This window comes from Gymnoscopelus microlampas (genome assembly GCF_963454915.1).
Source record: "Gymnoscopelus microlampas genome assembly, chromosome: 5".
NCBI lineage: Eukaryota > Metazoa > Chordata > Actinopteri > Myctophiformes > Myctophidae > Gymnoscopelus > Gymnoscopelus microlampas.
The window spans coordinates 59,397,470-59,413,724 of record NC_139942.1 but is presented as its reverse complement, the minus strand read 5'-3'; the positions used below and the strand labels follow the sequence as shown (position 1 = coordinate 59,413,724).

General features: G+C 42.4%; 1 protein-coding gene across 1 annotated transcript in view; it reads right to left on the bottom strand.

Moving 5' to 3' along the window:
* The window catches only part of LOC311044739 (AP-2 complex subunit mu-A-like), a 36,606-nt gene that overhangs the window by 5,367 nt on the left and 14,984 nt on the right, over positions 1 to 16,255 (bottom strand). The window contains exons 3-8 of the mRNA XM_084056500.1: positions 15,979 to 16,030; positions 15,638 to 15,851; positions 13,969 to 14,051; positions 9,242 to 9,377; positions 3,582 to 3,726; positions 1,812 to 1,829 (exon numbers count right to left, since the gene is read on the bottom strand). Of these exons, the coding sequence (XP_083912626.1) occupies positions 1,812 to 1,829; positions 3,582 to 3,726; positions 9,242 to 9,377; positions 13,969 to 14,051; positions 15,638 to 15,851; positions 15,979 to 16,030 (648 nt within the window). The remainder of the gene's footprint in view (positions 1 to 1,811; positions 1,830 to 3,581; positions 3,727 to 9,241; positions 9,378 to 13,968; positions 14,052 to 15,637; positions 15,852 to 15,978; positions 16,031 to 16,255) is intronic.

Sequence of the window (16,255 nt, the reverse complement as noted above, 5' to 3'; positions counted from 1 at the left end):
AAGAGGGGAACCACAACACTGTCTGTTGAGGGGAACCACAACACTGTCTGTTGAGGGGAACCAAAACACTGTCTGTTCAGGGGAACCAGAACACTGTCTGTTGAGGGGAACCACAACACTGTCTGTTGAGGGGAACCAGAACACTGTCTGTTGAGGGGAACCAGAACACTGTCTGTTCAGGGGAACCACAACACTGTCTGTTCAGGGGAACCACAACACTGTCTGTTGAGGGGAACCACAACACTGTCTGTTGAGGGGAACCACAACACTGTCTGTTGAGGGGAACCACAACACTGTCTGTTCAGGGGAACCAGAACACTGTCTGTTGAGGGGAACCACAACACTGTCTGTTGAGGGGAACCACAACACTGTCTGTTGAGGGGAACCACAACACTGTCTGTTGAGGGGAATCACAACACTGTCTGTTGAGGGGAACCACAACCCCTGTCTGTTGAGGGGAACCACAACACTGTCTGTTGAGGGGAACCAGAACGCTCCGACAGCCACGGACATCCCCGGTACTCAGGGGAGGATTACCCATGAGGGCTCAGGCTCCGGCCTGAGACCTCTAGTCTGAGACCTCTAGTCTTGGACCCCAACCGTGCACCTCTTGTCAGCCCCCAAACCACCACAACACACATGAAGTGTTTAACCCCCCAGTTCATCCACAGGACCCCAGAGGAACTCCCTCTGGGGTCCTGTGGTCGAGTTTGTTCAGTAACAGTGTTAAATAGCTCTATATTGTGATAGTAATCATTACTACATAGTGTTTGTTCAGTAACAGTGTTAAATAGCTCTATATTGTGATAGTAATCATTACTATATAGTGTTTGTTCAGTAACAGTGTTAAATAGCTCTATATTGTGATAGTAATCATTACTATAGAGTGTTTGTTCAGTAACAGTGTTACATAGCTCTATATTGTGATAATACTCATAGCTATAGAGTGTTTGTTCAGTAACAGTGTTAAATAGCTCTATATTGTGATAGTAATCATTACTATAGAGTGTTTGTTCAGTAACAGTGTTACATAGCTCTATATTGTGATAATACTCATAGCTATAGAGTGTTTGTTCAGTAACAGTGTTAAATAGCTCTATATTGTGATAGTAATCATTACTATAGAGTGTTTGTTCAGTAACAGTGTTAAATAGCTCTATATTGTGATAGTAATCATTACTATAGAGTGTTTGTTCAGTAACAGTGTTACATAGCTCTATATTGTGATAGTAATCATTACTATAGAGTGTTTGTTCAGTAACAGTGTTAAATAGATCTATATTGTGATAGTAATCATTACTATAGAGTGTTTGTTCAGTAACAGTGTTAAATAGATCTATATATTGTGATAATACTCATAGCTATAGTGTTTGTTCAGTAACAGGAGATAAAACACACTTCTATCTATGAAAAACACCACAATATTTTAGGAGGCTGTTTGATTCACATCAAATTAATAAAATACACTTCACGATGAACAAACAAACATGAATACAATATACATTAGAATAAACAAACATGCATAAAATACACATTAGAATAAACAAACACATTAATAAACAAACACATTACTAAACATTATAGCAAAGAAACACACAGCCTCCTGGCGTTAGTTATAAACACTGACAAGACAGTGGATGGTTGGTGTGTGTGTGTGTGTGTGTGTGTGTGTGTGTGTGTGTGTGTGTGTGTGTGTGTGTGTGTGTGTGTGTGTGTGTGTGTGTGTGTGTGTGTGTGTGTGTGTGTATATATGTATATATAAATATATATATATATATACATATATATGTATATATATATGAGTACAGTACCTTGCACCCCCTAAATCACTGAGATACAGCACATAGAAAAAGAAAGAGAGGGAGAGGAGGAGGACGCGTCCAAAAAGAAAGAAAAAAGGAAAGAAAACAAATCAAACAAATTGTAAAGCCTTGGTAACATCACAGCTAATATTTAGCATTTAACATTTAGCGCGCGCACACCCACCCACCCACCCACCCACCCACCCACCCACACACACACACACACACACACACACACACCCCCCCCTTGAATAATACTTAGCGTGACTAAGTATAAATATAGCTTTATCATTTAGACTAAGTATGAATATAGCTTTATCATTTAGACTAAGTATAAATATAGCTTTATCATTTAGACTAAGTATAAATATAGCTTTATCATTTAGACTAAGTATAAATATAGCTTTAGCATTTAGACTAAGTATAAATATAACTTTATCATTTAGACTAAGTATAAATATAGCTTTATCATTTAGACTAAGTATAAATATAGCTTTAGCATTTAGACTAAGTATAAATATAGCTTTAGCATTTAGACTAAGTATAAATATAGCTTTATCATTTAGACTAAGTATAAATATAGCTTTATCATTTAGACTAAGTATAAATATAGCTTTATCATTTAGACTAAGTATAAATATAGCTTTAGCATTTAGACTAAGTATAAATATAGATTTATCATTTAGACTAAGTATAAATATAACTTTATCATTTAGACTAAGTATAAATATAGCTTTAGCATTTAGACTAAGTATAAATATAGCTTTATCATTTAGACTAAGTATAAAAATAGCTTTAGCATTTAGACTAAGTATAAAAATAGCTTTATCATTTAGACTAAGCATAAATATAGCATTATCATTTAGACTAAGTATAAAAATAGCTTTAGCATTTAGACTAAGTATAAATATAACTTTATCATTTAGACTAAGTATAAAAATAGCTTTAGCATTTAGACTTAGCCCTAAGTTTAGCACACACACACACACGCACACGCACACACACACACAGACTGAAAGACACACAAGCTGCTATTCTCTAACGTGCACCCAAAGGGGCGTGTCTGGCAAGATGTTTATTTCCTGAGCGTAGAGACCGTTTTTAATTGTTTACAAGGGAGTGAATTGCTTAAAAAGGGAGTGAATTGCTTGATAAGGGAGTGAATTGCTTAAAAAGGGAGTGAATTGCTTGATAAGGGAGTGAATTGCTTGATAAGGGAGTGAATTGCTTGATAAGGGAGTGAATTGCTTAAAAAGGGAGTGAATTGCTTAAAAAGGTAGTGAATTGCTTGATAAGGGAGTGAATTGCTTGATAAGGGAGTGAATTGCTTAAAAAGGGAGTGAATTGCTTAAAAAGGGAGTGAATTGCTTAAAAAGGGAGTGAATTGCTTGATAAGGGAGTGAATTGCTTGATAAGGGAGTGAATTGCTTAAAAAGGGAGTGAATTAATTAAAAAGGGAGTGAATTGCTTGATAAGGGAGTGAATTGCTTGATAAGGGAGTGAATTTCTTAAAAAGGGAGTGAATTGCTTGATAAGGGAGTGAATTTCTTAAAAAGGGAGTGAATTGCTAAAGACAGATATAATCTTATACCACTGGTAAGGCAGCTATAATATTTTGTCCATCAAAGGAAGTCAGATAATGAACAGCTTCACAAATTCAACATGAAACCAAATGGAACGGTCTAATCGACATGGCTTTGCCTTGTTTTAGACATTTATAGTAAGTCAGGTACAATGCTATGATGTCATAAAGCCATACTAAATGCCCCGCCTCCTCACCTCTTCCCCGCCTCGTCAGAAGCTCCGCCTTTTCCCTGCTTGTCGATGACGATCTTGTCGTTCATCCCGAATTTACACTCTGGCATCCCACTGAGATAACTCTTCATCACCACACGCCCTGATACATGGGCAGAGAGTACCTGACCTAATGACAGAGAGACATAGAGAGAGACATAGAGAGAGACAGAGAGAGAGATTAATCACTGAGATAACTCTTCATCACCACACGCCCTGATACATGGGCAGACTGACGTGTCTGTGAGTGCGCGCTCGCGCGTGTGTGTGTGTGTGTGTGAGTATAAGGTGGGTTAAGAAGGGAAGAAGTTCAGGTGCAGTCTACTCAGTTGTGAGCTTGTAGATCTGCTATTTTTGGCTAAAGTTCTCCTCAGAAATGGGATGCTAGTGGTTAATGTAAAACATATATCACACAAAGATAGTAACCCCTGTAGTAACTCTGAGGACCCCCTAGTGGTCCCGGACCCCCTGTTGAAGACCCCTGCTCTAATACTTAGGGACTTGTCTTAGACAGGCATAGAGACACACGGCCGGAAGCGCCTACAAGGCCTACAAATTCACGCCCACTTTTGAGATAACGTTGTTCTAACGCTACTCGAGGTCCGTTAGAACGATGCAGCTGCCAATGCATTCCATATGAGAGGATATGAGAATTAGCTACTTTTAAAACATTCCTACATTAACGATATTGATTTCTGCAACGTTGCCTTCAGAGGAAAATCAACAACAGAGGCTATAATGGCGGATGGGATGCATGCAGCCGTTGTGAGCTTGTAGATTAGCCGTTTTCACAGCCTTATTCAAGTCTTAGTCTTATTCAAATGCTAAAATGTCATCTAGATAGCATGTTATGTAGACAGATGACAGGTTCATTTGTAGATCTGGTATCCTATAGTTTTTTTTTGTTTCAATGTACAGATTATGTTTTTATATTCTACTGTTTCCACTGATGATAGGATATTAGTTTACCTCTGATCCTAGATCACTATTTCTATGCATTTCATGGATTACCTTGTGTTTTTCTTGCTTACTATAAATGACTCTGGATTAAGAGCGTCTGATAAATTCCTAGATTGTAAATCACAGTAGTTAGGCAGCACACAGACACTAGGGGTAGTATAGTTAGGTAGTAGTTCAGCACACAGACACTAGGGGTAGTATAGTTAGGTAGTAGTTCAGCACACAGACACTAGGGGTAGTATAGTTAGGTAGTAGTTCAGCACACAGACACTAGGGGTGGTATAGTTAGGTAGTAGTTCAGCACACAGACACTAGGGGTGGTATAGTTAGGTAGTAGTTCAGCACACAGACACTAGGGGTAGTATAGTTAGGTAGTAGTTCAGCACACAGACACTAGGGGTAGTATAGTTAGGTAGTAGTTCAGCACACAGACACTAGGGGTGGTATAGTTAGGTAGTAGTTCAGCACACAGACACTAGGGGTAGTATAGTTAGGTAGTAGTTCAGCACACAGACACTAGGGGTAGTATAGTTAGGTAGTAGTTCAGCACACAGACACTAGGGGTAGTATAGTTAGGTAGTAGTTCAGCACACAGACACTAGGGGTAGTATAGTTAGGTAGTAGTTCAGCACACAGACACTAGGGGTAGTATAGTTAGGTAGTAGTTCAGCACACAGACACTAGGGGTGGTATAGTTAGGTAGTAGTTCAGCACACAGACACTAGGGGTAGTATAGTTAGGTAGTAGTTCAGCACACAGACACTAGGGGTAGTATAGTTAGGTAGTAGTTCAGCACACAGACACTAGGGGTGGTATAGTTAGGTAGTAGTTCAGCACACAGACACTAGGGGTAGTATAGTTAGGTAGTAGTTCAGCACACAGACACTAGGGGTAGTATAGTTAGGTAGTAGTTCAGCACACAGACACTAGGGGTAGTATAGTTAGGTAGTAGTTCAGCACACAGACACTAGGGGTAGTATAGTTAGGTAGTAGTTCAGCACACAGACACTAGGGGTGGTATAGTTAGGTAGTAGTTCAGCACACAGACACTAGGGGTAGTATAGTTAGGTAGTAGTTCAGCACACAGACACTAGGGGTAGTATAGTTAGGTAGTAGTTCAGCACACAGACACTAGGGGTAGTATAGTTAGGTAGTAGTTCAGCACACAGACACTAGGGGTAGTATAGTTAGGTAGTAGTTCAGCACACAGACACTAGGGGTGGTATAGTTAGGTAGTAGTCCAGCACACAGACACTAGGGGTAGTATAGTTAGGTAGTAGTTCAGCACACAGACACTAGGGGTAGTATAGTTAGGTAGTAGTTCAGCACACAGACACTAGGGGTAGTATAGTTAGGTAGTAGTTCAGCACACAGACACTAGGGGTAGTATAGTTAGGTAGTAGTTCAGCACACAGACACTAGGGGTAGTATAGTTAGGTAGTAGTTCAGCACACAGACACTAGGGGTGGTATAGTTAGGTAGTAGTTCAGCACACAGACACTAGGGGTAGTATAGTTAGGTAGTAGTTCAGCACACAGACACTAGGGGTAGTATAGTTAGGTAGTAGTTCAGCACACAGACACTAGGGGTAGTATAGTTAGGTAGTAGTTCAGCACACAGACACTAGGGGTAGTATAGTTAGGTAGTAGTTCAGCACACAGACACTAGGGGTAGTATAGTTAGGTAGTAGTTCAGCACACAGACACTAGGGGTGGTATAGTTAGGTAGTAGTTCAGCACACAGACACTAGGGGTGGTATAGTTAGGTAGTAGTTCAGCACACAGACACTAGGGGTAGTATAGTTAGGTAGTAGTTCAGCACACAGACACTAGGGGTGGTATAGTTAGGTAGTAGTTCAGCACACAGACACTAGGGGTGGTATAGTTAGGTAGTAGTTCAGCACACAGACACTAGGGGTAGTATAGTTAGGTAGTAGTTCAGCACACAGACACTAGGGGTAGTATAGTTAGGTAGTAGTTCAGCACACAGACACTAGGGGTAGTATAGTTAGGTAGTAGTTCAGCACACAGACACTAGGGGTGGTATAGTTAGGTAGTAGTTCAGCACACAGACACTAGGGGTAGTATAGTTAGGTAGTAGTTCAGCACACAGACACTAGGGGTAGTATAGTTAGGTAGTAGTTCAGCACACAGACACTAGGGGTGGTATAGTTAGGTAGTAGTTCAGCACACAGACACTAGGGGTGGTATAGTTAGGTAGTAGTTCAGCACACAGACACTAGGGGTAGTATAGTTAGGTAGTAGTTCAGCACACAGACACTAGGGGTGGTATAGTTAGGTAGTAGTTCAGCACACAGACACTAGGGGTAGTATAGTTAGGTAGTAGTTCAGCACACAGACACTAGGGGTGGTATAGTTAGGTAGTAGTTCAGCACACAGACACTAGGGGTGGTATAGTTAGGTAGTAGTTCAGCACACAGACACTAGGGGTAGTATAGTTAGGTAGTAGTTCAGCACACAGACACTAGGGGTAGTATAGTTAGGTAGTAGTTCAGCACACAGACACTAGGGGTAGTATAGTTAGGTAGTAGTTCAGCACACAGACACTAGGGGTAGTATAGTTAGGTAGTAGTTCAGCACACAGACACTAGGGGTAGTATAGTTAGGTAGTAGTTCAGCACACAGACACTAGGGGTAGTATAGTTAGGTAGTAGTTCAGCACACAGACACTAGGGGTAGTATAGTTAGGTAGTAGTTCAGCACACAGACACTAGGGGTAGTATAGTTAGGTAGTAGTTCAGCACACAGACACTAGGGGTGGTATAGTTAGGTAGTAGTTCAGCACACAGACACTAGGGGTAGTATAGTTAGGTAGTAGTTCAGCACACAGACACTAGGGGTGGTATAGTTAGGTAGTAGTTCAGCACACAGACACTAGGGGTAGTATAGTTAGGTAGTAGTTCAGCACACAGACACTAGGGGTAGTATAGTTAGGTAGTAGTTCAGCACACAGACACTAGGGGTAGTATAGTTAGGTAGTAGTTCAGCACACAGACACTAGGGGTAGTATAGTTAGGTAGTAGTTAGGCAGCACACAGACACTAGGGGTAGTATAGTTAGGTAGTAGTTCAGCACACAGACACTAGGGGTAGTATAGTTAGGTAGTAGTTCAGCACACAGACACTAGGGGTAGTATAGTTAGGTAGTAGTTCAGCACACAGACACTAGGGGTAGTATAGTTAGGTAGTAGTTCAGCACACAGACACTAGGGGTGGTATAGTTAGGTAGTAGTTCAGCACACAGACACTAGGGGTAGTATAGTTAGGTAGTAGTTCAGCACACAGACACTAGGGGTGGTATAGTTAGGTAGTAGTTCAGCACACAGACACTAGGGGTAGTATAGTTAGGTAGTAGTTCAGCACACAGACACTAGGGGTAGTATAGTTAGGTAGTAGTTCAGCACACAGACACTAGGGGTAGTATAGTTAGGTAGTAGTTCAGCACACAGACACTAGGGGTGGTATAGTTAGGTAGTAGTTCAGCACACAGACACTAGGGGTAGTATAGTTAGGTAGTAGTTCAGCACACAGACACTAGGGGTGGTATAGTTAGGTAGTAGTTCAGCACACAGACACTAGGGGTAGTATAGTTAGGTAGTAGTTCAGCACACAGACACTAGGGGTAGTATAGTTAGGTAGTAGTTCAGCACACAGACACTAGGGGTAGTATAGTTAGGTAGTAGTTCAGCACACAGACACTAGGGGTGGTATAGTTAGGTAGTAGTCCAGCACACAGACACTAGGGGTAGTATAGTTAGGTAGTAGTTCAGCACACAGACACTAGGGGTAGTATAGTTAGGTAGTAGTTCAGCACACAGACACTAGGGGTGGTATAGTTAGGTAGTAGTCCAGCACACAGACACTAGGGGTGGTATAGTTAGGTAGTAGTTCAGCACACAGACACTAGGGGTAGTATAGTTAGGTAGTAGTTCAGCACACAGACACTAGGGGTAGTATAGTTAGGTAGTAGTTCAGCACACAGACACTAGGGGTAGTATAGTTAGGTAGTAGTCCAGCACACAGACACTAGGGGTGGTATAGTTAGGTAGTAGTTCAGCACACAGACACTAGGGGTAGTATAGTTAGGTAGTAGTTCAGCACACAGACACTAGGGGTAGTATAGTTAGGTAGTAGTTCAGCACACAGACACTAGGGGTAGTATAGTTAGGTAGTAGTCCAGCACACAGACACTAGGGGTGGTATAGTTAGGTAGTAGTTCAGCACACAGACACTAGGGGTGGTATAGTTAGGTAGTAGTCCAGCACACAGACACTAGGGGTAGTATAGTTAGGTAGTAGTTCAGCACACAGACACTAGGGGTAGTATAGTTAGGTAGTAGTTCAGCACACAGACACTAGGGGTGGTATAGTTAGGTAGTAGTCCAGCACACAGACACTAGGGGTAGTATAGTTAGGTAGTAGTTCAGCACACAGACACTAGGGGTAGTATAGTTAGGTAGTAGTTCAGCACACAGACACTAGGGGTAGTATAGTTAGGTAGTAGTTCAGCACACAGACACTAGGGGTGGTATAGTTAGGTAGTAGTTCAGCACACAGACACTAGGGGTAGTATAGTTAGGTAGTAGTTCAGCACACAGACACTAGGGGTAGTATAGTTAGGTAGTAGTTCAGCACACAGACACTAGGGGTGGTAGTGAGTAACCCACCCTGTGGACTCATCAGCAGGTTGACACTCTCCAGAACGTCCAGGAAGAGCTCGTTACGACGATACTTGATGCCCTCCCTGCGCCAACCGATCTGCCCTGTCACCTGACTGGTGATCTGAGACTGTTCCTCCTTGGTCTGACAGAGAGAGACAGAGAGAATAGACCAATTGGTATTGTGTTTTAAATCATATTTATCATTGATTAGATCCCTTTACAATGAGGTACAGCTTGTAAGAATCGGGCATTCATGGAATGAGCAACACAGAAAAACGTGTGGGTAGCGCCTCCAAAAGAAATTGCCAAAATGCCCCAATATGCTTCTGTTGGTAATCGCTCTTGTTTTGAGCGACCTGCCAGCACACACCTGCTGAGAGGTGTGTGACCATGTGAATGAGAGGTGTATGACCATGTGAATGAGAGGTGTTTGACCATGTGAATGAGAGGTGTATGACCATGTGAATGAGAGGTGTGTGACCATGTGAATGAGAGGTGTGTGACCATGTGAATGAGAGGTGTGTGACCATGTGAATGAGAGGTGTGTGACCATGTGAATGAGAGGTGTTTGACCATGTGAATGAGAGGTGTGTGACCATGTGAATGAGAGGTGTGTGACCATGTGAATGAGAGGTGTTTGACCATGTGAATGAGAGGTGTGTGACCATGTGAATGAGAGGTGTGTGACCATGTGAATGAGAGGTGTGTGACCATGTGAATGAGAGGTGTGTGACCATGTGAATGAGAGGTGTGTGACCATGTGAATGAGAGGTGTGTGACCATGTGAATGAGAGGTGTTTGACCATGTGAATGAGAGGTGTGTGACCATGTGAATGAGAGGTGTTTGACCATGTGAATGAGAGGTGTGTGACCATGTGAATGAGAGGTGTTTGACCATGTGAATTGGTCTCCAAGCAGCAACTCTGCCCCATGGAAAAATGTCACGTTTGTCCTTTCAGGAGAAGTGAAGGTGGTGTTCCGTTACACAGATTACGCATTATTTGGTGTCAGCCCTGTTACCATTTACAGGCAGGTGTGTGTCAGTCACAGGTGTGTGTCAGTCACAGGTGTGTGTGTCAGTCACAGGTGTGTGTGTCAGTCACAGGTGTGTGTCAGTCACAGGTGTGTGTGTCAGTCACAGGTGTGTGTGTGTCAGTCACAGGTGTGTGTCAGTCACAGGTGTGTGTGTCAGTCACAGGTGTGTCAGTCACAGGTGTGTCAGTCACAGGTGTGTGTCAGTCACAGGTGTGTCAGTCACAGGTGTGTGTGTCAGTCACAGGTGTGTGTGTCAGTCACAGGTGTGTGTCAGTCACAGGTGTGTGTCAGTCACAGGTGTGTGCCAGTCACAGGCGTGTGCCAGTCACAGGTGTGTGTGTCAGTCACAGGTGTCAGTCACAGGTGTGTGCCAGTCACAGGTGTGTCCGTCAGTCACAGGTGTGTGTGTGTCAGTCACAGGTGTGTGTGTCAGTCACAGGTGTGTGTCAATCACAGGTGTGTGTCAGTCACAGGTGTGTGTCAATCACAGGTGTGTCAGTCACAGGTGTGTGTGTGTGTGTGTGTGTCAGTCACAGGTGTGTGTGTCAGTCACAGGTGTGTCAGTCACAGGTGTGTGTCAATCACAGGTGTGTCAGTCACAGGTGTGTGTCAATCACAGGTGTGTCAGTCACAGGTGTGTGTGTCAGTCACAGGTGTGTGTGTGTCAGTCACAGTTGTGTGTCAGTCACAGGTGTGTGTGTGTGTCAGTCACAGGTGTGTGTGTCAGTCACAGGTGTGTGTGTGTGTGTGTGTGTGTGTGTGTGTGTGTGTGTGTGTGTGTGTGTGTGTGTGTGTGTGTGTGTGTGTGTGTGTGTGTGTGTGTGTCAGTCACAGGTGTGTGTCAGTCACAGGTGTGTCAGTCACAGGTGTGTGTCAGTCACAGGTGTGTGCCAGTCACAGGTGTGTGTGTGTCACAGGTGTGTGTCAGTCACAGGTGTGTGTGTGTCAGTCACAGGTGTGTGTGTCAGTCACAGGTGTGTGTGTGTGTGTGTGTGTGTGTGTGTGTGTGTGTGTGTGTGTGTGTGTGTGTGTGTGTCAGTCACAGGTGTGTCAGTCACAGGTGTGTGTCAGTCACAGGTGTGTGCCAGTCACAGGTGTGTGACTGGTACCTGAACATGGGTTCTGCAACTTTGACATCTGTCTGTGGTGCCGTTGTGTAAATCTTGCCTGTAAATCTCTGGAAGAAAACCTATGGTTCCTCAGTGAAGCTAAGGTGAAGAACCGGTCTTCTTGAGTTGTTTTCTTCCTTTGACTTCACCAGTCTCACAGAACTTGGTCCTAAGTTAGTAAATGGTTCCAGGGCTGACACCAAATAATGTCACTCTGCATAACAGAACACCAGCTTCACTTGCCCTGTTGCATCATGGGTCTTATCCTGAAGGGACAAACGTGGCATCTTTCCATGAGGGGGCAGTGTTGCTGCTTGGAGCTTCAACACAAACTCAAGAGAGTTGCAGAACCCATGTTCAGGTGTCAGTCACACACCTGGGAGGTCGCTCAAAACGAGAGCGATTACCAACAGAAGCATATTGGGACATTTTGGCTAGGGATGCACCGAATGGGAAATTCTTGGCCGAAACCGAATGCCGAAAATAGAAAACAGTTGGCCGAAAACCGAATACCGAAAGGCCGAATATGATAAATATATATACATGTATATAATGAATTTTACGGATGTCCCGATCACGTTTTTTTTGCTCCCGATCCCATTCCGATCTTCTGATTTTGAGTATCTGCCGATCCCGATTTTTCCCGATCCGATCTTTTCATTTTAAAAAATATTTTTAAATTATTATTTATGCATGTATAATTTATTTTGTAGCAATAAAAGACAATATGTCTCAAAACACTGGCTGACAGTTGAATTATTGCCAACAAAAGAAATGTTAATTAAAGAAATTAAGACAAATACCGAATCTCTGAACATTGGCTTGCAGTTATTGCACATAGCCAAAATACAATAATAATATTAGACTTGTCATTCAGGATGGAAAATAAAGTTGTCCTTTTGGGGAGAAGTGAAACTTAGAAGTCATTTAAGTTTAGTGTGAGGGATAGGGTCTACTCTGATTACTACAGCAGGGGTCCCCAAGGTGTTTTAGGTCAAGGACCCCTTAGCTAAAAGAGAGATGAAGCAGGCAGGGTCCCCACACATTTTTAGCAATGAATTTCCAAAACTTTTCCAAAACTTTTCCAGAATATTTAGCCCAATTTCCAGGCCTATATAACAATCATTCGGCGCAATAATGTGTCTCTTACTCCTATGTAGAATGCCCAAAGATAGACAGTGTAGCAAAAATAAAGTTTGAGACATACATTAGGCTGCCGTCACACAGCCCGTTCGGCGAAAAACTACTTATGTTACATATTTCGTGTAATATTATTCATGTTTATGAAAATGTTTTGTTTTAACAAAATCAATAGCCAAAAACAATGCATAGCCAAATATTTTTCCAGGACCCTTGATAAATTCCAGGACCTTTGATGATGTTTGATCAATTTCAAACCTTTTCCAGTACTGGATTTTTTTTATTTTTATTTCAAAATATTTCCAGGAATTTCATGACCGTGGGGACCCTGAGCAGGGACCCCCACTACATATTGTATAAGATTTGTGTTGCAGATTAAACCTTTTCACAGACTTATGAATTTTTAGGAATTTGGAGTAACACTCTAAACTGGTGGATTTTAGTTTGGCTGGTCAATTTGAGATGACAACAGCAACAAAGGTTAGTAGTGTAGTAGACCTATTTGAGATGTATGATGATCAGTTATTATCCAGTGGTCGATCCAAGATGTTTTACTACCTACGTTGACGACCAGTGCCTGCGTGCGTCTCCCTCTCTCAACAGTGGCACCGTGTGTGTGAGTGAGTGAGTGAGTGAGTGAGTGAGTGAGTGAGTGAGTGAGTGAGTGAGTGAGTGAGTGAGTGAGTGAGAGAGAGAGAGAGAGAGACAGTTAGGAGTCGCAGCCTGATAGATACAGCGCGTTTTACCGAGGGAGAATACGTCCATATGACGGTGTTAATCTACATATGTTTCGGTGTCTTTCGGCCGATATGTTTCGGTGTCTCTCGGTGATATTCTTTCGGCGTTAAAACCCTTTCGGCCGAAAGCCGAAAATGCATTTTTTAACCATTTTCGGCCGATATGTTTCGGTGGCCGAATATTCGGTGCATCCCTAATTTTGGCAAATTGTTTGGAGGCGCTACCCACACGTTTAGCTGTGTTGCTCATTCCACGAACGCCCGATCCTTACAAGCTGTACCTCGCTGTAAAGGTGACTAATCAACGATAAACATGATATAAAACAAAATACCAATTGGCATTATTAAAGGGGCGATATAATCGGCCGAAGTTAAGTTTATATAACTGGTGTATCTTTGTCACCTGATGCTGGATGGAGGCGTGTCCACAGGTGGATGGAGGCGTGTCCACAGGTGGAGATGGAGGAGGGACAAATGTTAAAGGTTTCATAAAATACTTTTGAATAATTTCATTCAATAACAGATTTGAATGATGCTGCACTTTGTATCTATCATTATAAACCTTTGTCACATGATTTCTATGGTTTACAGGCAGTAAAAGCAGTTCTTATGGAACCTTTCACCGTTTCATATTATTAAAACATGTTGTGTATCCTGGTTAAGGGTTAAACAGGGTCAGGTGGTATCCTGGGTTAACCCTGTCCTTGCTGACCTGTCCCTTGATGCCCTGCTGGGTGATGAAGGTTTTCAGAGCGCCGGTCTCTGAGTTCTGGGGATATCCAAAGTCCAGGATCTCTGTGTACACACACACACACACACACACACACACACACACACACACACACACACACACACACACACACACACACACACACACACACACACACACACACACACAGAGTTAAGAGCAAACCTATGCAGACTGTAGCAACAGAGTAAACTCATATTGAAGTGGAAAAGGATACGTAGATGTAGACTGACTGACTGTTTGGTTCAGTGTTAATTTGATCAACTAAACTATGACTAAATATATTGACAATTTCATTTCAACAAAAATAAACTAGACTAAAACGTCAGGGAGGGACTAGTGGAGAAGAGATCCAGTAGAACTAAGACTAGTGGAGAAGAGATCCAGTAGAACTAAGACTAGTGGAGAAGAGATCCAGTAGAACTAAGACTAGTGGAGAAGAGATCCAGTAGAACTAAAACTAGAGGAGAAGAGATCCAGTAGAACTAAGACTAGTGGAGAAGAGATCCAGTAGAACTAAGACTAGTGGAGAAGAGATCCAGTAGAACTAAGACTAGTGGAGAAGAGATCCAGTAGAACTAAGACTAGTGGAGAAGAGATCCAGTAGAACTAAGACTAGTGGAGAAGAGATCCAGTAGAACTAAGACTAGTGGAGAAGAGATCCAGTAGAACTAAGACTAGCGGAGAAGAGATCCAGTAGAACTAGGACTAGCGGAGAAGAGATCCAGTAGAACTAAGACTAGCGGAGAAGAGATCCAGTAGAACTAAGACTAGTGGAGAAGAGATCCAGTAGAACTAAGACTAGTGGAGAAGAGATCCAGTAGAGCTAAGACTAGTGGAGAAGAGATCCAGTACAACTAAGACTAGTGGAGAAGAGATCCAGTAGAACTAAGACTAGTGGAGAAGAGATCCAGTACAACTAAGACTAGTGGAGAAGAGATCCAGTAGAACTAAGACTAGAGGAGAAGAGATCCAGTAGAACTAAGACTAGTGGAAAGAGATCCAGTAGGTGGTCACGTCTGTGACACATTGCGAGCTTGTAGATCAGCTATTTTCGGCACACAGCTAAGTATAAATCAGGTATTACTATGTCATCACAGTCTGCCAAAATAAACTTCAACAGTAGATTTAGTCACTAAAATTAAAACATTTCAGATGACTAAAATGTAATAACATTTTATTCAAAAGACAAAAACTAAATCAAAATGTGCTTCAAAAACCCACACTGCTTTGGTAGAGGTTTGGAGTGTCAGACACTGTGTCTGACACAGTGTCCTCTCATATCAGTGTGACCTGTGGTAGGTCGTCTCATATCAGTGACCTGTGGTAGGTCGTCTCATATCAGTGTGACCTGTGGTAGGTCGTCTCATATCAGTGTGACCTGTGGTAGGTCGTCTCATATCAGTGTGACCTGTGGTAAGTCCTCTCATATAAGTGTGACCTGTGGTAGGTCCTCTCATATCAAGCATAGTAATAATGACCTGTGGTAAGTCCTCTCATATCAGTGTGACCTGTGGTAGGTCCTCTCATATCAAGCATAGTAATAATGACCTGTGGTAAGTCCTCTCATATAAGTGTGACCTGTGGTAGGTCCTCTCATATCAAGCATAGTAATAAAAGCACACACTCTTACCATCCAGCAGCTCGTAGATGAGCACAAAGTTGTTCTTGATGTTCTCCTCACTGATCTTGCCGAAGTAGGCGGCCATGACGTCACACATCTTGTAGAGGAACTCGAACACCATGGCAGCGTTGACATTCTGCTTAGTGACGGCAGCCAGCCAGATGTTAGAGCGCTTCACGTGGAAGAAGCTGGTCCGGGCGATGTTGGTGACCGGAGAACGAACCTATATATATATATATATATATATATATATATATGTAATTATAAATATGTTGGTGACCAGAGAACGAACCTGAAATATACAGATTTTTATATTATATATATATTTCTGTTTGTGAAGGAGAACTAACCTGCTGTCTGGCATGGATCACGTTGACGCGGAAGGCGTCCACCGCATTACGCCTGGAGAGGAGAGAAGAAATGAGACGATCATTTAACACACACACACACACACACACACACACACACACACACACACACACACAGTGTAGTGTCTCAGTAAACTATAGGATCATAGAATATGAGTAAGAACCAGTGTTTCTCACACACTGGTTCTTACTGGGGGTTAGAGATACACATTATCATTATTATTATTCTATTATTACATAAACACACCTGGTAGTAAAT